Raw genomic sequence first — 23,870 nt, forward strand, 5'->3', positions numbered from 1 at the left:
TTTATTTAATAGACATAAATTACCAAAGTACAACTTTTGGATTATAGCAGCTTTTTCCCCCCATAACCTCCCTCCCACCCTCAAACCATCCCATCTCCCACTCCCTCTCAAATCCCATTCACATCAAGATTCTTTTTCAATTATCTTTATATACAGAAGATCAATTTAGTATATTTTAAGTAGATTTCAACAGTGTGCACCCACACAGAAACACAAAGTGTAAAGTACTGTTTCAGTACTAGTTATAGCATTACTTTGCACAGTACAATACATTAAGGACAGAGATCCTACATGCGGAGTAAGTGCACAGTGATTCCTGTTGTTGACTTGACAACTGACATTCTTATTTATGGCATCAGTAATCAACCAAGGCTCTTGTCATGAGATGCCAAGGCTATGGAAGCCTTTTGAGTTCACCAACTCAAATCTTATTTAGACAAGGTCATAGTCAAAGTGGAAGTTCTCTCCTCCCTTCAGAGAAAGGTATCTCCTTCTTTGATGGCCCGTTCTTTCCACTGGGATCTCACTCACAGAGATCTTTCATTTAGATTTTTTTTTTTTTTGCCAGAGTGTCTTGGCTTTGCATGCCTGAAATACTCTCATGGGCTTTTTAGCCAGATTCGAATGCCTTAAGGGCTGATTCTGAGGCCAGAGTGCTGTTTAGGACACCTGCCATTCTATGAGACTACTGTGTATCCCGCTTCCCATGTTGGATTGTTCTCTCCTTTTTAATTCTATCAGTTAGTATTAGCAGACACTAGTCTTGTTTATGTGATCTCTTTGACTCTTAATCCTATTTTTATGATCAATTGTGAACTGAAAGTGATCACTTGGACTAGTGAGATGGCATTGGTACATGCCACCTTGATGGGATTGAATCGGAATCCCCTTGCACATTTCTAACTCTACCATTTGGGGCAAATCCAGTTGAGCATGTCCCAAACTGTACATCTCCTCCTTCTCTTATTCCCACTCTTATATTTAACAAGGATCACTTTTCAGTTAAATTTAAGCACCTAAGAATAATTGTGTGTTAATTACAGAGTTCAACCAACAGTATTCAGAACAAAAAAATACTAAAAGGGATAAAGTATTAAGTTGTTCCTCAGCAGTCAGGAAAAGGGCTGATCAAGTCACTGTTTCTCATAGTGTCCATTTCACTTCAACAGGTTTCCTTTTTGGTGCTCGGTTAGTTGTCACCAATCAGGGAGAACATATGATATTTGTCCCTTTGGGGCTGGCTTATTTCACTCAGCATGATGTTTTCCAGATTCCTCCATTTTGTTGCAAATGACTGGATTTCACTATTTTTTTTACTGCTGCATAGTATTCTTTTTTTTTTCAAAATTTTTTTTAACTTTTATTTAATGAATATAAATTTCCAAAGAACGATTTGTGGATTACAATGGCTTCCCCCACATACCGTCCCTCCCACCCACTACCCTCCCCTTTCCCACTCCCTCTCCCCTTCCATTCACATCAAGATTCATTTTCGATTATCTTAATATACAGAAGATCAGCTTAGTATACATTAAGTAAGGATTTCAACAGTTTGCTCCCACACAGAAACATAAAGTGAAAAATAATAGATGATTTTTTTTAAATGATGATGAAATCAGATCAGACCTATTGTCATGTTTAATCCCAGTGAGAGTCAAGTTGGGAGTTGATAATTTCTTTTTTTTTTTTTTTTTTTTTTTTTTTTACAGAGGATCAGTTTAGTATACATTAAGTAAAGATTTCAACAGTTTGCACCCCCATAGAAACACAAAGTGAAATATATTGTTTGGGTACTCGTTATAGCATTAAATCTCAATACACAGCACATTAAGGATAGAGATCCTACATGAGGAGTAAGTGCACAGTGACTCCTGTTGTTGACTTTACCAATTGACACTCCTGTCTATGGCATCAGTAATCTCCCTATGCTCCAGTCATGAGTTTCCAAGGCTATGGAAGCCCTCTGAGTTCTCCGACTCTTATCTTGTTTAGACAAGGTCATAGTCAAAGTGGAGGTTCTCTCCTCCCTTCAGAGAAAGGTACCTCCTTCTTTGAAGACCTGTTCTTTCCACTGGGATCTCACTCGCAGAGATCTTTTGCCAGAGTGTCTTGGCTTTCCATGCCTGAAATACTCTCATGGGCTTTTCAGCCAGATCCGAATGCCTTTAGGGCTGATTCTGAGGCCAGAGTGCTATTTAGGACAAAGGAAACCTCCTAAAGTGAAATGGACACTATGGGAAACGGTGACTTGATCAGCATAGCCCTGACTGTTAATGAACAACTTAATACATTATCCCTCTTAGTAGTTTTTTTCTCTGTTCTACTTAATATGACTGGTTTAATTCTGTAATTAATACACAGTTATTCTTAAGTGTTAAAAATTAACTGAAATGTGATCCCTGTTAAACATAAGAGTGGGAATAAGAGAGGGAAGAGATGTATAATTTGGGACATGCTCAAGCTGACTTGCCCCAAATGGTAGAGTTAAAAACATACCAGGGGATTCCAATTCAATCCCATCAAGGTGGCATGTACCAATGCCATCTCACTATTCCAAGTGATCAATTTCAGTTCACACTTTATCATAATGAAAGGACTAAGAGTCAAAGGGAGCACATAAACAAGTCTAGTACCTGCTAACACTAACCGATAGAATAAATAAAGGGGAGAGTGATCCAACATGGGAAGTGAGATACTCAGCAGACTCATAGAATGGCAGATGTCCTAAATCATGAGGTTATTTTTAAATCAGGATCACAGCAGCCAGGACTTGAACCAATGCTACAATATGAGATGCCAACATGACAAGCACCATTTAACCCACTGTACCATAGTGCCATCCCCACAGATTTAGTCTGAGGGCTATCTTAATCTAGTTTTTCTTTGTAGTTCTGAGATTGTATTGACCCTGGAAAAGGTTTGAGTCCTGGCTGCTCCACTTCCCATCCAGCTCCTTGCTGGTGGCCTGGGAAAGGCAGTAGAAGATGGACCAAGTTCTTGGGCTCCTGTCATCCATGTGGGAGACCCAAAGGAAGCTCCTGTTCCTGGCTTCATCCTGGCCCAGCCCTGGCCATTGTGGCCATCTGGCAAGTGAACCATTGGATAGAAGATTTCTCTCTGACTCTTCTTATCTCTGTAACTCTGCCTTTCAAATAAATAAATAATTTTTTTTAAATTGTTACACATAGATAGGCTTAAGGCTATCCTAATTTACTGAATTAATGGGCTTGTGAATTAACATGATTGACTCAAAATCATCAGGCTCTCTCCACTGAGTTGAATCAGTATCTCAAATTTCACTGATCTTATGCTATCAAAGGAGGGAGGGTAGAAGAAGTATTAAAAGTCACAATATCCACTCCGGTAATTTATATTTGTTATCTCATGTAATCCTCTCCCTTGACCTATGAGGCAGGTTCTTTGTGAAGCCCTGTTTTTATGATGCTTAGTTGTTTATGTTGCTTAACTGCCACAGTTTTAGGGTAATTTTGTTTTAATAAAATATCCTAAAATTTGTCCTACCATTCTCTGTCCCAATGTTCCATATTCTAGGAATGTAAAGAACACATGGGAGAATTTGTTCCTGGTATACATAGCACACACTACATACATGCGTGCCCTTATATGTTTTATCTTATTTTTCTCACTTGGGTTTTCCTCTATACAATGATTGTTCTAACACTTTGAGGCCTATATCAAATATCAGTGCCCTGAAAAGCCTGTCCACTCCTCTCCTGTCAGTTTACATCTGGTCTCTTATAGCTTTAATCTTGTAATTTTTAAAATAAATGAAATCTAACCCGAATTCTAATTAAGTGTATTTGTGTCCTTCCTTATTTTTCCTCAAGAATGTAGATTTCTTGAAAGGAGAGGCCTCATCCTAATAATTTCAACCTCCAGTGCTTTACTTAGTTTCTTAAAATGCCCTAAATGTTGTTCAATTAAATAGAACAATGAGTAAAAAGTCTAAACTCTTTCTTCAAAAGAGGAAACCTTCATAGTTATATTTATTTTTAATAAAAATAGGCTAAAAGTTCTGAAATATATAGGATTTCTAGATTGTAATGCTCAAGCAAGAATTTGAAACAAAATCAAAATTAATCTGTACAATTCTTGCTCTATACTCTCATCCCCATCCCAAACAGTAGCTTTGTTTCAACTTCTTCCACATTGTTGAATGAGTGTGGTTCTCACAACACAGGTACCCGGGGAAAAAAAAAAAAAAAAAAAAAAACCCAAAGCAAAACTAATGTTTCCATGGTTTTGCAAGATTTTCCCAATATTCATCTTTGAGCATTCAGTTGAAAAACAAGTTTTTAATTTTCTTTTTAAAGACTTATTCATTTGAAATGCAGAGTTACAGACAGGGAGGGCAAGAAAGAGATATAGAGAGTGATCTTCCATCCATTGGTTCATTCCTCAAATGGCTACAATGGCCAGCGCTAGGCCAGGCTAAAGCTAGGGGTTAAGAGCTTCATCCCACATTTATATGTGGTTGCAGGGGCTTGGGCCATCTTCTGCTGCTTTTCCTTGTGCACTAGCAGGGACCTGGATTGGAAGTGGAGCAGCTGGGACTCAGATGGGATGCCAACGTTGCAGGCAGCAGCTTGATCTGTTATACCACAATGCTAGTCCCGTAAATCAGTTTTTTGAAGAGGCTTTCCCTGTCTTCTAAGATTTGGTTACCCTACTTAATTATACCTTTCTGTCACATTTGAGGTCATTCATTTAGCATCTCTCTTAAATGGTAAAAGCTAACTTCTCCACTGGGGCAATGGCTGTGCTTTATTTGCCTAAATCTGCAGCACTTCAAGCTTTGGTAACATAATGTGGTCGATACACGAATTGTACTGCATTGATTAGTAATGCCAGAACATTTGTTAAAGGAAGGCTGTACATTTGTATCTAAGTTTCTAGTAGTCAAGATAAAGAATTTTAAGATTCATGGTATTCTTAGGGTAAAATAATGTAACTACTCAGGACCAAAAAAAGAGTTTGGCCTAAATGATAAACATTAAATAATTATACTAAATTAACAAGTGTGAACACCACTATTTTAATCATGAATTTTTACAGGTGTGAAAATGTTCATTTTATAAGTGAGAAATGACTTTTTCCCCTTCTAAATTTTTTACACATAAATTTATCTTTTTGTTAAAAAACAAAAATGGGCAGGTACTTGGCATAGCAGCTAACATGCTCCTTACGGAGTGCCTGGGTTCAAGCCCTAACACCACTCCTCATTGTAGCTCCTTGGGAATGCACCCCTTGGTAGGCAACAAATGACAGCCCAAATAGTTCTGTCCCTGCCAACGGCATGGGAGATCTTTATTGAGCTTCTGGCTCCTGGTTTCCACCTGGCCCAGCCCCAGGTGTTGCTGGCATTTGGAAAGTGAACCAGGAGATGAGATATCTCTGTCTGTCTCTCTCTCAGACTTTCAAATAAATAAATAATTTTTCTAAATTATCAAAATATTTTTGCCTATTTCTTAGAAAAGTTTTGGCTACCGTCCCTAGGAGTGGAAAAAATTCAGCTCAGGTAAGTGATTGTTTCATCAACTTCAGTGAGTTAGAAATTATTGTGGACTTGTGGAAATTACAACTCCTATGAGTTGCTGCAGAAGTCTTTGAATGGGTCAATGAGCGGATAATGTAGATGACATTCAAGCAATGGGTCCCTCTTCCTCTCCCCTCTTTTTCTGTAGTCTTTAGGCAAACGCTTGTTAATGGTATGTGCTCTTAAACACTGGAATTTACAGAAACAAAATGCAGTGTAATTTTGAACTAAACATTTTAGATCCTTAAGGAATCTTACTAAAGTATTCATCTTGAACGGTTTCTGTTCTTATCCATTAATCCGAGTTTCAGTTTTCCTAGTGAAACAACAATGTGAAAGCCCAATATTTAGTAACACAGTACCCGGCATTAACAGGAAGTCAGTACCTTTTTCCCAAACTGATCTTATCTTAAAATTTCATTTAACAGAGTTTCCTCACACGAAACGACATTTCTCTGGAGTTACCTAATGATGTTGAAACTCAACAGATTTTCCTTTCGGTTAACGGTCTCAAAGTGTCTACTTATGGTCTTTTACGCCCCTACCCTAACTCAGTAAGTGAGGAAAGTGTAACAGGATGTTCTTTTAAGTTTCCCGGAGTCCAGGAAGCCGGGTAAAGCGCGGTGAGATTGACGTGGGCTTTACCCAATAGCGTTGCAGAGAGGCTTCCCTGTTCGCGGGCGCTCCAGTCGGCACGCAGAGAATTGTTGTCTCTATGGTGAAGGCGGAAGTAACCCTTTCGAGCGCGCCATGGAACCGCTCTTAGAACAGCTGGAGCGCTTTTCCGAAGTTCTGGCGGTCTCCCGCACGAGCCACGTCAGTACCTGGGACTCCGCGACAGTGCGCAGGGCACTACAGTGGGCTCGCTACCTGCGGCATGTCTACCGGCGCTTTGGCCGCCATGAACGCATCCGCACCGCCCTGGAGCGGCGCCTGCACAGCCAGTGGAGGCCGGAGGGCGGCCTTGGGCTGGATTCGGTCCCGGGCCTGACGAACTTCGAGGCCCTCAGGTGCAGTGATGTCCTGTTATCCCTGCGCCTGTTGAGGAATCGGGCCCTGGGGGATGCCGCCTGTTACTACCTGCTGCAGCAGCTCTTCCCCGGCCCTGGCGTCCCAGGCGGCGACCAGGTTTCGCTGCAAGACCAGCTGGCCCGCCTCGCTCGCCGCCGCTCGGCAGTCCACATGCTGCGCGCTAATGGCTATAGAGAGAGCCCGAAGCTTCAGGAGGACCCACTGATGAAGACTCAGGCGGAGCTGCTGCTGGGGCGTCTGCAGGAGGTGGGCTCGGCCCAGGCGGAGAGCAGGAGCAGGTTTCTCGGCAGCCTGTGGGAGCGCTTGCCGCGGAGCAACTTCCTGAAGGTGATCGCGGTGGCGCTGCTCCTGCAGCCGCCGCTGGCTCCCCGGCCGCAGGAAGAGCTGGAGGTGGGCCGTCCCCAGACAGCTGGCGAGGGCAGTCGAGAGCTAGTCCATTGGCTGCTGGAGAACTCGGAGGTCATGGCTGCTTTTTGCCGGAACAACCCAGCGGGGCTTTTAACTTCGGTGGCAGTCCGTTACCCCGCGCTGACTCGCGTCTATCTGGCTCTGCTCACAGACTGGGGTCGGCACCTGCGCTACGATCTTCCGAACGGGGTTTGGGTTGGGGTCGAGACCCAAGACGTGCAGTGGGCGGAGTTGTGTGATAGGTTCCAAAGCCTCTGTCAGAGCTCCACACCTTTGAAAGATGAAGTTCTAACTGCCCTGCAGGCCCTCAAGAAGCAGGATGGAGATTTCGAAGCCCCTGGGCTTAGCATCTGGACAGACCTGCTATTGGCTATTCGCAGCAGTGCATGACACTGCATTTGGGGGGGGGACAACTTTCAGGTCCCAGCCCAGGTCCCAGTTCTCTATGGGCCACGTTTTGTTGCTAATAAGGTGTGTAGTTTGCGGAAGAAAATTCCAGTTTTCCCACCAAATCTCATAATACTTACAGGTGCCCCAAATATAGTTGTTTTAAGTGCTAATTTTGAGTGATTATAATCGTAAATATGCAAAGTAATTGGTTTGTAGTCCATGGATTTTCTAGAGGAGGTGAAATACTGAAAGATTTATACGTAAAGCCATGAAGTTGGCAATAGTTTGCTTTGTTTTTTAGAATGCCCCTTTCTAAGAATGTTGGAACATAGCTACTTTACAAAGGAAAAAAAAAACAGCTTTAAAATGACAATACATCCATTTTTCTGTCCCTGTGACTTTGTTAGATTTCTTTTTATTTCTCCCCAGTAATGAAGCATTTTCTTTAACCACCAACATATAATGGTGTCAAAAATTTAGTTCGAAAAGCTTAGTGGACTATTTGGATTTAAAGGCCTACACTTTGACCTTTTTAGTTTAGTGTTCTAACCAAATAACCAGCCTTAAAGTACATAAAATTATGTTATTTAAAAAGCCTCCTCATTTCTGGAAATTACTGTTCTCTGAAAGAGAAAGAGCACATGGTAAATTTAAAGCATTGATTACAACAAATGTTTAAAACATAGTCAATACAAAGATATGTCTTGGGATATTAATTTAGCTCTTGATGGTAAAAGCATCAAACTTCTGAATTAGAAGATCCAGGTTTTAGTGCTGTTTCTGGCATTAATTAGGTTAATAAATCACAACTTTGGTGCTACAGTTGCCTTACAGTAAATGACATGTTTAGACTAAACTAAATTTCCTTATTTTTTCCCTTCCTGGTAGAGTGATTTACAAGAATCAAACTTAAGAGCAATTTATTCTATTTTTCAATTTATTCATTTTTATTAAGAGTTATATAACTATTTTTTAAAATTTATTTATTTATTTTGAAAGTCAGAGTTACAGATTTAGGGGGAGATGGAGAGAGAGATCTTCCATTCTCTGGTTCACTCCCTAGGTGACCGCAAAGGCCAACACTGGGCCATACTGAAGCCAGGATCTAGGAACGTCATCCAGGTCTCCCTTGTGGGTGGCAGGGGTCCAGATACTAGGGCCATCTTTTGCTGCTTTTCCTTGGCCATTAACAGGGAACCGGATCAGAAGTAGAGCAGCTGAGACAGGAACCTGCACCCCTATGGGATGGAATACTGACATCACAGGAAGCGGCTTTAACTGCTACACCACAATGCCAGCTCCAAGATACATAACTTTCCAGAAATCAAGATTTTTTTTTTCCATATCCAGATTAGTTGATAAACAATATTTTTTGGAAAACATTGGAATTGAGAAAGTTCATAGAATTTAACAGAGTTGTATGATCTTGCAGAATTTTTTATTTTGTAGGAGAAACTGGAGTTTTTTTGATAGTCTTAGGTGAACACTATTCTTATTCCCTGTGGTCTGATTCCTTTTTCTAGCTCTAATTCATTTAGACCATCATTTAGATACATTTGCTGTTAATACCAGAATAAAATGAATCCCTTCTGTCACCTACATCAAAATCTTTTTTTTTAAGAAACAGTCCAGTCAAAAATTCTGCCATAGCCAGTCCTAACATAACTTTAGTTTTAGAAAATAGCAGTTTGTTAACTTACTTCCCAATATCTAGCTACATTATGATTTAAGATAAAACAACAAAGATCAGAACAGACTTAAGTAAAGAATATTTTGTGATTTACTTTTATTCTTACCACTTAAGTTCTGTGATGTGTTTTACATAAATAATCTTAACTAATCTGTGCTCCAAGGCTTCATTTGTATAAATATCAATATAAGATGCAAGAAATTAAATAAAATGCCCAGTGGCCTATAGAAAAACAATGTGAGAGAAGAAACTATATTTGTTATTTATTTTGCTTCCAAGAGTCTAGTAGGTTGCGTGGTAGGTACTCAATGTTTAAATAAATGAAACCAGCAGCATAACCTTAATCTGTATACTTTATCTCAAACAATGGTGACAATTTGAAAAGATGGCATTGGATATAGTGACCTTGTTATCTCTCTAAAGATCTATGTGTGGAATAGAAGAAAAAAAGTGAGAGGAAAATTAAATATGAAAGTATTTGAGGGGCCATCACTGTGGCATAGTGGGTAAAGCCACCGCCTGCATCCTATATGGGCTGTGGATCGAGCCCCAGCTGCTCCACTTCCAATCCAGCTCTCTGCTATGGCCTAGGAAGGCAGTGGAGGATGGCCCAAGTCCTTGGGCCCCTGCACCCACGTGAGAGACCCAGAGGAAGCTCCTGGCTCCTGGCTTCAGATCAACAGAGCTCCAGCCATTGTGGCCAACTGGGGAGTGAACCAGTGGATGGAAGAACTCTCTCTCTCTGCCTCTCCTCTCTTTGTGTAACTCTGTCTTTCAAATAAATAAATAAATCTTAAAAAAAGAAAGTATTTGATAATAAAATCTGGAAATGCTCATTTTTTAGTATATCCTATCAAAGGAGGAAACAGTACTGAAATCTCCCATTATGACCCTTGTTCATTAAGTTTTATAATTTTTTATGTAGTTTGAGCAATTTTATGACATCAAATCATGTCTTATATATCATCTTACTGAATTTTAAAACATGCACATGTGTTGTATATCATCTTACTGAGTTTTGTCACATGTAAGCATGACTATATCATCTCACTGAATTGAACCATGCATTTCTAGTGACTACTTTTCTACTTTATTATTATTATTAAGTAGAGTTACAGATAGAGAGGTAGAGACAGACAGATCTTCCATCCACTGGTTCACTCCCTATATGGCCACAATAGCCAGGGTTAGACCAGACCAAAGTCAGCTGCCAGGGCCTCATCTGGGTATTGCACGTGGGTGCAGGGGCCAAGCAATTCAGCCATCCTCCACTGCTTTCCCACGTGCCTTATCAGGGAACTGGATTGGAAGTGGAGCAGCCAGGACACAAACTGATGCCCATATGGGATGCCAGTATTGCAGGCAGCCACTTTACCTGCTATACCATAACACTGGCTCCTAAAATAAGTTAGTATCTTAAAAATTCCTGTTCCTAATGATAAATGGAACTTAGGAAATGTTAACCTTCACCTCTTATCTCTAGACTCAATAATTGTTGTCCAGTATTTTAGTTTGTTCTTCATAAGAAAAAGTGCAGCAAATTAGAACATTGTAATTAGTGTTTTATATAGACAAGTACATTTTGACTTATGTGTCTCATGATTTCAGTTTCCATGGTTGCACCTCAGACATTTTTTGTATAATCAATTTACTTCCTGATTTTTGTTTTACTATAGTTTGTTCTTTAGGAACTCCCTTGGAGAAGGTCTCATGGTGGCAAATTTTCTCAGATATTATCTGCAAATATCTTTGCTCTATTGATGTTGGAAGTAGCTTTACAGTGGGCATGATTCTACCTCAACATATTAAAAGTGTTAATTTACTCTTTTCTGGTTTTAGTAGTTGATGTAAAGCAAGCTATTAATCAGTCTACTTACAGTGCTTCATAAATGATCTCTTGTTTCTGGTATTTTTTTTTTTTTTGACAGGCAGAATTAGACAGTGAGAGAAGAGAGAGACAGAGAGAAAGGTCTTCATCCCGTTGGTTTACCCCTCAAATGGCTGCTATGGCTAGTGCTGCATTAATCCGAAGCCAGGAGCCAGGTGCTTCCTCCTGGTCTCCCATGCAGGTGCAGGGCTCAAGCACTTGGGCCATCCTCCACTGCCTTCTTGGGCCACAGCAGAGAGCTGGACTGGAAGAGGAGCAACTGGGACAAAATCTGGCACCCCAACTGGGACTGGAACCCGGGGTGCCGGTGCTGCAGGTGGAGGATTAGCCAAGTGAGCCGCGGCGCCGGCCTCTGGTATCTTTTAAAATCGTCATTAGTTCAGTGTCTCTAGTCACTTTAGTACATCTAATTGTGAATTTATCTGTTTTTCTTTATTACTGTAGATTGCATTTCAGTTATGGATTTGTGTTTTCATCTGTTCTAGAAGATTCCCAACCAGTTTTCCTCCCAATGTTTCTTTTTCTTCACATTTTGTAATTTCTCCTGCATCTATATTAAGACTTCTCATACTATTTTTATTTTCTATAACTGATATTTCTTGGTTTCTATTACTCTTCTTCTGTGGAAACAACTGTTATATCCCAGAATCTAAATCCCCATTTTCGCTTTAGTGATAATAGCCTACCTCCAGGTTTTAGCTCAGTTTGGCCACCCAGCTTCAGAGTAACTTTTCTAATTTTCACCAATGTCAACTGTGGCTATAATGCTAGAAAATTCACTACTTTTATAAGAAATTTTAAAAAGTTCATGGAAAATACACATTATGAAAAAATACATCATTTTAAAAACTTTTTTTGCCCAAATAAATTTGCTTTTTAAATTCCATTTGGCCAGGTCCCACATTGTATAGTGGGTTAAGCCTCTGCATGTGATGCTGGCATCCCATAGCAGAGCCCTGGTTTGAGTCCCAGCTGCCTTGCTTCTGAGCTAGTTGTCTGTTAATGGTCCTGGGTCAGCAAAAGAAGATGATACCAGTACTTATACCCCTGCTACCCATGTGGGGTGGAGACTGGGGTGGAGTTCTAGGCTCCTGGCTTTGGCCTGGCTCTGGCCTGGCTCAGCTCTCACTGCTCAGCCTTTTGGAGAGTGAACCAGAGGAAGGAAGATCTTTTACTTTGTCTCTCTTTCTTTCTTTGTGACTCTGCCTTTCAAATAAATATAAAATCTTCCATCCACTTCCATCCACTGGTTCACTCCCAAGATAGTGTCAATGGCTGGAGCTGTGCCAATCTGAAGCCAGGAGCCAGGAGTTTCTTCTGTGTCTCCCACGTGGGTGCAGGGGCTTAAGACTTGGGTCATCTACTACTTACCCAAGCCATAGCAGAGAGTCATATTGGAAGCTGAGCAGCTGGAACTTGAGCCAGTGCCCATATGGTATTCTGGCACAGCAGGTAGCAGCTTTACCCACTATGCCACAGCGCTGGCCCCTGATTTTATCTATTTTCATAGCTTTAAATACTGCTTACATGCTGTTCGTTGCACAATTCACATTTCTAGTGCAGACCTCTCATCAGAGCTTCAGAATTAATCCATAATGAATCTCTCAAAAACTGTTCAAGCCAAAAAAAAAAAAAATCCAAAATAGTTCCTATTGTCTCTACAGAAGCCTGCTATGTCCAGGTATTTCTCAATATGCTTGTGAATTATCTTTGAATTATTTATTTTTTGGTGAGTCTCACAGTCATTCTATCAGTGTATCTATTTTTCTCTATGTTCTGTTCACCACCCTGGCGTAGACCAGAGAAACCATAAGTCTGTGTTTGCTTTTGGATTTGCCATATTCCCTGATTTCAAAACAAAGCAACTGTAAACAACATGGTATTGACAGAAAAAGAGACACATGAATTAAAAGCATAAGATAGAGAGCTTATAAATAAAACCACATAATTTATGGTCAACTGATTTTTAACAGAGGTGCTAAAAAAACACAATTGGGAAAGAGCAGTCTCTTTAATATAAGGGTTAATATCTATAATACATAATGAACCCAAAACAGCTCATTGAAGGAAATTAAATAGCCTGACTGAAAAATGGGCAAAGGACTAGACAGATGTTTCTTGAAAGAAGACCCACAAATGACCAAAATATATGTAATAAAATGGTCAGAATCATTAGGAAAAGAAAATTAAAAGCATAATGAGATACCACTTCGTATATTTTAGAATGACTTTTATACAAAAGATGAGAGATAACTGTTGCAGAGGAAATGGGCAAAAGGAAACTCTATATATGATCGGAATATATATAAGTAGAGTCATTATGCATGTGGTATGGAGGTCCCTCATAAAACAGAACTTCCCAGTTATCCCACTTCTCTAAAAACACAAAGAAACTGCAGTAAATATGTTGAAGGGTTGTCTGCATACCTGTATTCATTGCAGTATTATTCACAATAGACAAGTTAGAGAAACATAACATCCTGTGTTAATCCTTAACTAGGGATGGATTCTATCATTTGGAACATGGATGATTTGAGGACATTTTAAGCTAAGTGAAATAAACTAATATCACATGATCTCCCCAGCATGTTGAACTACTACAGAGTCAAATGATGGTTATCAGAGACTAAAAACAGAAGAAAAGAATAGATAGTTGTAGGCCGGCGCCATGGCTCAATAGGCTAATCCTCCACCTGTGGCTCCAGCACACTGGGTTCTAGTCCTGGTCGGGGCGCCGGATTCTATCCCGGTTGCTTCTCTTCCAGTCCAGCTCACTGCTGTGGCCCGGGAGTACAGTAGAGGATGGCCCAAGTGCTTGGGCCCTGCACCCCATGGGAGACCAGGGAGAAGCACCTGGCTCCTGCCATCGGATCAGCGCGGTGCGCCAGCCACAGAGGCCCCTGGGGGGTGAACCAACGGAAAAAGGAAGACATTTCTCTCTCTCTCTCTCTCTCTCTCTCTCACTGTCCACTCTGCCTGTCCAAAAAAAAAAAAAATAGATAGTTATTGATCAAAGCATACAAAGTTTCAGACAGGAGAAATAGACTTTTAAAAATTAAATGTTTATTTTCATCTACTTGAAAGGCAGAATGACAGAAGAGAAGAAATCTTTGATTTACTGGTTCACTGCCCAAATGCCCACAACATTATGACTGGAGCAGGTGGGAGCCAGGAACTCCATTCAGGTCTCCCACATGGATGACAGGGGCCCAAACATTTGAACCATCATCTGTTGCCTCCTAGGATGCATTGCCAAGACTTGAAGAGGTACTCAGATATGGGATGTGGGCTTCCCAAGCAGATGCTTAACCTGCCACAGTGCAACACCTGCTCCAGGGAATAGATTTTGAGGTACATTATACAGGAGAGTAAGTATAGTCCATCATAATATAGTCTATATTTTGAAGTAACTAAGGATAAATTTCAAATGTCTCACCATAAAAAATGACAAGTAAGGTGAAAACTTGATTTAATCATCCTACATAGCATGCATTTATCAAACATCACATTATACCCCAAAGCTATATACAAGTATGATTTGTTAATCAAAATTACCTGGTATGATTGATTTATGCTGTGTATATCATTGACGTATTTCTTGTGTTTCATGAAATGTTTACATGTCATTAATATTAAAGAAATAAAATAATTCAAAACTAATATTAATAATTTTAAAATATAATGAGAGCTTGCTTGCTCAGGACAGATTTGGAATATGCTTGTTTTATTGTGATTAATACAAGTGTCTTCTTTGTTCTCTAGGGTGCCCTGACAATGTATGTGATCACTGATCCCAACCACCGTATCTTTGCCAGATGATTGTGATTGTGACTTGACTGGTTTTTATTTTTTTTTATTGTACCTATATAATGTATACTTTACCTAACTGCCCAGCTAGTGAACTTGAAATCATATTTACTGACAAATATGAAGTGACTGGAAGATAACTTGGACTCTCATCACAACATGTAACTGTAAGCATCTCTACCGACTTCACTATCTGCTTGTTTTTAGTGACAAATTATTCTATGTTAAGCCAATTGCTATACTTATACACTAAATTTCATTCCCTCCCATCCACTCAAGATCATAGCTCCAGCAGTTTTCTTCCTCTCTTACATATGCAGCATAGACACACAGGCTGCTACTTATACCACCTTAAACAAATTAAACAAAACCATCCCTATTTCACAAAGCAGATATTGGCTTTATTTGCTTTCCTTTGCAGCTAACTTCTTGAACACTTCTCATTTTCCCTTAAGACTACCCCAATCTAGACTTTGCTCTGGACCTTGCCATTTCGTCAGAAGACACATGTTTTCTACATTGCCAAATCCAGCAGTCTGTTCTCAGATCGTATTTCTTTTTAATCCATCTGGAAAATTTGGTAGCTGATGTCTTTCTTCTTGTTATGTTCTTGCTGTTTGGCTTCCAGGGTATTATTGTCTCTTGGTTTCCCTCTACCTTTACTGTCACTCCCTTATAATATTTTCCCTACTCTCTTTAAACTCTCAATATTGAAGTGCTCCAAGACTCACTCCTTCTCTATCTTTTTAATAATTTTGTCCTGTCAGCAACTTTAACATCATCTGTGAGTGACTGATACTTTTCTCCAACTTGGATGTCTTGCTGAAACTCCAGACCTATACATCACTCAGCTACTACTTTTGGACCTAAAACTTAATGTGTGTCGAATCTACTTGATCAGCATCCTTCATCTCTGTTACTAGCAACTCTATTCTGATTTGCCCACTCCAAAAATATTGGAATTATGCATCTTTACCCATGCATGCCAGCTGACTTTATTAGCTCAACATTCTGAATATAATCACAATTTGACAACTTTTTACCATCTATATTGCTAAAACCTGACTCAGTTATTGTATCGTCTCTTACTTGACTTTCTGCAGCAGCTTAAAGGACAGCTTTAGAGTCACAGCAAATTGAAGATGGTACAGAGACTTCCTTTACTTTCCTCATGTGTATGGGCTTCACATTATTGATATCTCCCACAAAAGTGGTGTAGTTCTGCGGACCTAACACTATAGCATCATTATCACCCAAACCCATTGTTTACATTAGGGTTTAGTCTAAATGTTGGACATTCTATGGATTTGGATGGGTGTATAATGACATTTAACATTATGTTATCATATAGAGTTGTCCCATTGCCCTGAAAATCTTTAGTGTTCTGTATACTTATCCTTTCTTGTACTCATTCCTGGAATCTATTGATTTATTTTTATTGTCTTCATAGTTTTTCCATTTACAAAATGTCATATAGTTGAGATCATTCTCTATATAGGATTTTCAAACTGGCTTCTTTAACCTAGTAATGTGCACTTAATATTTTCATGGCTTATAGGTCATTACTGTTTAGTGCTGAATAGCATACCATTGCCTGAAAATGTACTGTTTATTTATCCATTCACCTACTAAGGACATGCCAGTTGCTTCCAAATTTGGCAATTGTAAGTAAAAGCTTCTGTAAACACTTTTGTGCAGATTGTTGTGTAGACATATATTTTCAGCTCCTTGGGGCAAATACCAAAAAGCATGATTGCTGGACCACATGGTAAGAGCATGTTTAGTTTTGTAAGAAACTGCCAAGCTGTCTTCCAAAATGGCCATTTTGCGTTCTGACCAGCAATGAATGAGAGTTCCTGTTGCTAATCATCAGCATTTGGTGTTGTCTGTGTTCAGGATTTTAACCATTGTAATAGGTCTATAGTAGTATCTCATTGTGTTAATTTGAGATAGTCTTTTAGTCAGACATTCTTGATTTCCTCTTGGTCTCTCTATTATCCATTCTGAATAATGCAGGTAGAATGGCTTAAATTAAAGAACATTGTGGTATTCCTCTCTAAAATCCTGTGCTGGCCTCTCTTACTATAAAGTTGTTCTAATGGCATATGCAGTTTTATATGATAAGCACCATCTCTTTTACTCTTCTGCCTTTTCTTCTACTCTTTCCCTAATTCCTCTGCCTTCTTTCTAATCACACTACCTTCTTTGCTGCTCTTAGAATATGTCAGTCATGGTCCTGCCTTATACCTGTTTTTGCTGCCTATAGAACTCTCCCTGTTATCTATTTAGCTAACACCCTTACTTATTTCATGTATTTGCTCAATTCTCATTCTTCAAGGGTTAGTCAAAGTATTCTATTTAATATAGCTGTTTTTGTAACCACAAGACTGCTCACTTTTATCTCTTGCCCTCATTCAGAACCTCTCTCTACTGTTACATTCTTTCCTTTCCTATGGAAATTTAATCCCCATCCACTAATATGCTGTTTAGTTATTTATTATGTTTATTATGACAATGATGATTTAGTTTCCTCCATCCCTCAATATAAGTAAGTTCTGTTAGAGCAGGGTGTTTCATATTTTGTTCAGTAAAATATCTCGAGAAGAGAATGATCTTAGCACAAAAAAGATCAGAAATTATTTGTTAGATTAATATATGAATGTATGAAGATGATTTTACAAAGGCAACTTTATGATCTCACTGATCTGCTAAAAAAAAACTCTGTGACTTCCTATTCTACATTGAATAAAGACCACTTTCTTTCTTGCATGACAAGATCAAATGTATATTTTGCTTATCTTTTTAATTTTTTTTTATTTGACAGATAGAATTAGACAGTGAGAAAGAGAGACAGAGAGAAAGGTCTTCCTTCCATTGGTTCAAACCCCTGAATGGCTGCTATGGCCAGAGCTACGCCAATCCGAAGCAAAGACACAGGTGCTTCCTCCCAGTCTCCCACACAAGTACAGGGGCCCAAGCACCCAGGCCATCCTCCACTGCCTTCCTGGGCCACAGCAGAGAGCTTGACCGGATGAGGAGCAACCGCGACTAGAACCCAGCGCCCACATGGGATGCCAGGGCCGCAGGCGGAGGATTAACCAAGTGAGCCACGGCACCAGCCTCCTCTTGCCATTCTTTTTAAATACATTCACAAAACACAAGAATTCTTTCAATATATACAAATATAATTAATCTCTTAATTTCCTTCAGGCCTCCCATTTTCCTATTAATTGCAGTTTTGTTGTTCATGCGTGTCTGTATCTTCTACTGGTCCACAAGCTCAGTAAGGACGACACTGCCTGTTTTCCTTGCCATTGAAGATACAAGTGTCTTATACCATAACTGACATATATTAAGTCATTGATAACTAGTTTTAAATGTATAAGAATACATTTCTTAGAGTATTATACCCTGGATTATATATCTAAAAATATGTCATTTTAATAGTGACTACAACGAGTATACATCCAAGCAAGAGCAGTAGGGGATCTGGTACCAATAGATGGTGACATTTCCACACAATGCTACACTGAAAGATCTTCTAAATCCCCTTTGTTGCACTTGAATTGGATAAACATCCACCAATGTCAAGATTTAGTTGTTGTGATTAAATTTCCACTTTTACTTGATATTTATAAGTGTTTTTTCTTTTTGGAGTTTTGGAGCTCTAAAACACTATACGAACTCAGTAAAGAAGGATCCGTATTCCGTGGCTAACAGTGGATATAGGATATTCACTATTAACGTACATTAATTAACATAAATGCTCTGGGAAGAAACTATTGATTTCCCTCAGGGATTAATTGGAAATGATCAATCACTATATTAGAAGTGTGGCAGTAATATCGTTTATCAGATGCCAGTTGTTATAGTGGGCGAAGAATACCCTCTTGGCTTAGAAATATGGAGACCCTAAGGAGAAGGAGCTTAAATCATTACAATAATTGACGGATATACAACTGTTTCTTAGATCTTCATTACTCTTAATATCGGGATTAAGGTTTGAATTCAGAAGAGTTTACAGTGCCTTAAATTCACATTGTAGTTTTATACTTTCATAAAAGATAAGGACTTGCATTGTAGAAATTTTTACATATAGTGACTCAGAAATATAACAATGAATAATCAGTTTATATTTTATATTTATACATAGAATACAAATACTATTATCAAACTCTCCATGAAATATATAATAATCTCTGAATCTGGAGCATTATTTAAAATTTATTTTTAGAAAGTTGATCTCACACATCAATATTTAAAATAAAATTATGTTTATGGAAAATTTATTTGTTAATTACTAAAAACTAAACCTCCTTACTTTTATATATAACCTTTCAGCTTTATATTTGTGTTGTGAATTTTAGGTTCATTCATGTATCTTATAAACACTTGATCACCTCTATGTCAAGGTGATTTAATGTGCTAAAGATGATGGTAAACCAATTTAAATAATTTATATATCTTTATGTTATGATCCAAATTTCTCTTTTTTAAAGAAAATACACATGGAAACCTGTATGTAATGAATAAATTACATGTACAGACCAATACTGGATCTTTTCTACCCTCAACAATTGTTCAAATCTCTATGGGGTGGCTGTTAAAATATTCATTATGATACCAAGCATCTGACATAATATCAATTTTTTCTAAGATATTCTGTGTGAGGCTATACATATATTCATGAGCATTGACAGTATGCCAAAATGGAATTTAAAAGACAGCATACTGTTAGCTTTCAGTGAGAGTAGATGCATCCATGAACAAGAAAGTGTAAATTCTTTGCCAATCCCACAATTTAGGTACCTAAAAATATTATCTCAGTCAGAATCCCCAATAAAATTTCAAATAATCTTTCACTAGTAAATTGAACAAAATGTGGAATAGCAAAATCAATGCAGATTATCAATTGTTTTATAGTCTTTTCTAGAAGTAAAGTGATCTCACAATTTTATAATAAATATCCTGGAAAGATAATATATTCGCTATTTAACAAAACAGAAAAAGGTAAAAATCAGGCTCATATTTTTTAATGATTTCCAAGAATATTCAGTAGTTTATGCAAACATTAATAGCCAAGAATGGTGGTGAGATTGTAAGGATATATTCTCTAGTCTGTTTTTCCAATAATTGCAGAAAACATGTGTTCCTGGTGCTGCTAGTTTGAAATTGTTATTGGAAACATAAAATAAATTACAAGTGACTAACAAGAGCAATTTACAGAAGATACACGATATAGCTCGCTAGTCAGCAGACGTGGGCTGCATATGGAATTGCTATCGTAACCAAAACTAATCAAGAGCAGTCACCAGTTTCTAATTATAGCCGGAAAGCAGTGAACCTTGTGCACTGCACCAGCAAATTGGCCCCTGTAGATTCAAAATGATTTCACTGTTTGTCATTATTGATGTTAGTTAACACAGAGTATTTGAAGAATATGATTCCTACAATTTGTTAATAGTATATCCATATTTACTTTCTAGTTCTGTTAATGTACTATTATAATTACTGCTACAATAGCACAATTAGAAGATATGAATAATTCCATTTAAAATTAAAAGAAGAATAAAAATATTTTTTGTATGGTGTGAGATCTAAAGGGTAACTAAGGAGACAAAATTGGGAAATACATTTAAAGATTTGTAAATTGGCTTTCTTTAATGATGATTTTTCTGGGTAAAACATTATCTCTGGATTATCTTGAATAAAGTTTTTTTTTTTTTTTACTATTGTAAGCTTCTGTGTTCTCATACAATTTGGATAAGAATAATAGTTACATCTTCCTTCATTAAAGCAGTTAAGAGCATGACGACATATTCAATATTTTCTTTTGGCCATATTTTAGAGTAAATTTCTCAGTGACACATTGTTTTATCCGTCCTTCACCTGAGAATGTCTCGATTTTTGATGGATAATTGGGAAGATGTAAAATTTGAGTCTGACGATTCTTTTTTTCCAGCATTTGAAAATGTGCTATTTCCCTCTGGTATCTGTTGTTTCTGATGACAAATCTGTCGTTTGAATTATCTTTACACTCTAGGCAAAGTAACTTCTTTCTCCATTGTGGGCTTTTTCTTTGTTTATGGTTTCTACAATTTGATTTTGGTATATTTCTGTGAATTTCTATGGCTTTTTTGAATTTTAAAGTTTTTGAATCTATAAATTTATATTTTTGGCAGATTGGGAAAACGTTAGTCACTGTTTTACAATATTTATTTATCCACATTCTTTCTTCTCACTTTCCTGGATTCCAAGGACAGTTAGATATTTTCTTTTAGCACAACAGTTCCTTGAGTTTCTGTTCATGTTCCATGTTTTGGTCTACATTCTTTCTTTGGTTCAGGTTGGGTAATTTCTACTATTCTATTTTTGAGTTTACTGATTCTTTCTTATTTTTCCTATTTTGCTGTTGAGCTGTCCACACCATTAAGGTTTTTTTTTTGTTTGTTTGTTTGTTTTTTTTTTGTTTTTTTTTTTTTTTTTTGACAGGCAGAGTGGACAATGAGAGAGAGAGAGACAGAGAGAAAGGTCTTCCTTTTTGCCGTTGGTTCACCCTCCGATGGCCGCCGCTGCCAGCACGCTGTGGCCGGCGCACTGTGCTGATCCGATGGCAGGAGCCAGGTACTTCTCCTGGTCTCCCATGGGGTGCATGGCCCAAGCACTTGGGCCATCCTCCACTGTACTCCCTGGCCACAGCAGAGAGCTGGCCTGGAAGAGGGGCAACCGGGAAAGAATCCGGTGCCCCGATTGGGACCAGAACCTGGTGTGCTGGCGCCGCAAGGCAGAGGATTAGCCTAGTGAGCCGTGGCGCCGGCCCCATTAAGTTTTTATGTTAGTTTTTGTGTTTTTATGTTTCTAATATTTTTGCTATATTATTTTTATATCTTTTCTTTCTTTGATAATTTGCATTTTTTTTTCATTTGTTTCAAGAGTGTAATCACTCAGTGGACCACTTTTGGAATTATTGTTTTAATACCTTGGTCATTTTGGTATTATTATCTGTTAATTTTCTTTTATTGTTCTCTAAGAAAATATTTTTATCATTGTAAATTTATTTTCTTTTATCCAACATGAGAAAAAATAACTCCTTGGAAGTTATAATAATAATAATAATAGAAGACATTATTTGTAATGTTAAGACCTAGTGCTTTCAACAAAGAGTTTACAAACCTTTAACATCTCAAAAGATAACCCTGAGTTATCATGCCCCAAATGGCTGGGAGCCAGGAACTCTCAGGTTTCCAAGGTGCATATTACCAGGAAGCTAGAATCAGAAATGGAGCTAGAAATAGAGCCAAGGTACTCCAGTATGGGATGTGGGCATCCTGACCGGTGGCTTAACTGCTAGACCAAATACCTGTCCCTAGATTTGTACTTAATTTTGATGGAGAAAGACAAAAAAAGAAAGCATCATTATACTTGAAATTGATATTAAAAAACAAGAAAGCAAGCATGCCTTGCACTTTCCTTAGCCTTGTACATATACCTCTTCTTGAGATATTGGTAGTGTTTCTAAAGGAACCAACAGTTTCTAGTTGAATGAACAAAACATTGGAGTGATAAGTTGAGAGTTGTGGGACCTAGAGGAAGTTTAAAATTTATTGAGCATATAAGGCCAGTGCTGTGGCATAGCAGGCAAAGCCACCTCCTATAGCACTGGGATACCATATGGATGCTTGTTTGAGAACCAGCTGTCCCACTACCAATCTGGCTCCCTGCTATTGTGCCTGAGAAAGCAGCAGAAGGTGGCCCAAGTTCTTGGGCCCCTGCAACATCGTGGGGGACCTGAATGAAGCTACGACTCCTAGCATAAGCATTTCCCAGTTCTGACTGTTATAGCCATTTGGGAATAAACCAGTGGATTGAAGATTCTCTCTCTCTTTTCTTTCCGCCTCTCCTTCTCTGTAATTCTTTCAAATGAATAAATAAATAAATCTTTTTTAAAAATTTGCTGAGCATCTGCTATTTATTTGCCAGATACTTTGCTAGGTTTTCTCCTTAGATTACTTTATTTAATCACCATCATAATTCTATGAATTGAATAGCTTTGTGTTCATGTTATAAATGAGAAATGAAAGATCATAAATGTTAAATCATTTGTCCAGGGTCTCTCAATTTTTCAGTGGAGTTGTGTGTTACAACTTCTTATTTTTAAAACTTTGTCCTGTCCGGCCGGCGCCGCGGCTCACTAGGCTAATCCTCCGCCTAGCGGCGCCGGCACACCGGGTTCTAGTCCCGGTCGGGGCGCCGGATTCTGTCCCGGTTGCCCCTCTTCCAGGCCAGCCCTCTGCTGTGGCCAGGGAGTGCAGTGGAGGATGGCCCAGGTGCTTGGGCCCTGCACCCCATGGGAGACCAGGAAAAGCACCTGGCTCCTGGCTCCTGCCATCGGATCAGCGCGGTGTGCCGGCCGCAGCGCGCCGGCCGCGGTGGCCATTGGAGGGTGAACCAACGGCAAAGGAAGACCTTTCTCTCTGTCTCTCTCTCTCACTGTCCACTCTGCCTATCAAAAAAAATAAAAATAAAAAAAAATAAAAAAAATAAAACTTTGTCCTGTCCTATACTGCAATGATTTTTCACTGTAGACCATTGACACAGAGTTTATGGGAAAGCACTTAAAGAGTCTAGAAATATCTATATTTATATCTCTCTATATGTATATATATATAGAAAGAAATATTTATTTATTTACTTGGAAGTCAGATTTACTCAGAGAGAGGAGTGGCAAAGAGAGAGAGAGAGAGAAAGAGAGAGAGAGGTCTTCCATCTGCTGGTTCACTCCCCAGTTGGCCGCAATGGCTGGAGCTGTGCTGATCTGAAGCCAGGAGCCAGGAGCTTCCTCCTAGTCTCCCATGTGGGTGCAGAGTCCCAAGGACTTGCACCATTTTCCACTGCTTTCCCAGGCCATTGCAGAGAGCTGGATTGGAAGTGGGGCAGCTGGGGCTCAAACCAGCACCCATATGGGATGCTGGCACTGCAGGCAGCGGCTTTACCCACTACAGCACAGCACCGGCCCCCAGAAATATATATTTGTTTATGTATGGATAAGCAGATACATGGATATTGATAAAAGTAAATTCATTAAGAGCAAGGAGAAT

General features: G+C 38.9%; 1 protein-coding gene across 1 annotated transcript; it reads left to right on the plus strand.

Annotated features, from left to right (window-relative positions):
• The first annotated feature begins 1,679 nt into the window (after window positions 1-1,679).
• FANCF (FA complementation group F) lies at window positions 1,680-17,547 on the plus strand. The gene is made up of 2 exons (XM_089310483.1): window positions 1,680-7,468; window positions 14,728-17,547. Exon 1 carries the CDS (start codon window positions 6,308-6,310, stop codon window positions 7,385-7,387), a length of 1,080 nt encoding a protein of 359 aa, XP_089166609.1. The 5' UTR covers window positions 1,680-6,307; the 3' UTR covers window positions 7,388-7,468; window positions 14,728-17,547.
• The last annotated feature ends 6,323 nt before the right edge of the window (window positions 17,548-23,870 follow it).

This window comes from Oryctolagus cuniculus, chromosome 1 (assembly GCF_051225735.1).
Source record: "Oryctolagus cuniculus isolate XC-2025 breed Fujian yellow rabbit chromosome 1, ASM5122573v1, whole genome shotgun sequence".
NCBI lineage: Eukaryota > Metazoa > Chordata > Mammalia > Lagomorpha > Leporidae > Oryctolagus > Oryctolagus cuniculus.

Bases quoted from the DNA above. Each gene is read 5' to 3' on its own strand.
- FANCF (XM_089310483.1), top strand. From the start codon at position 6,308: ATGGAACCGCTCTTAGAACAGCTGGAGCGCTTTTCCGAAGTTCTGGCG.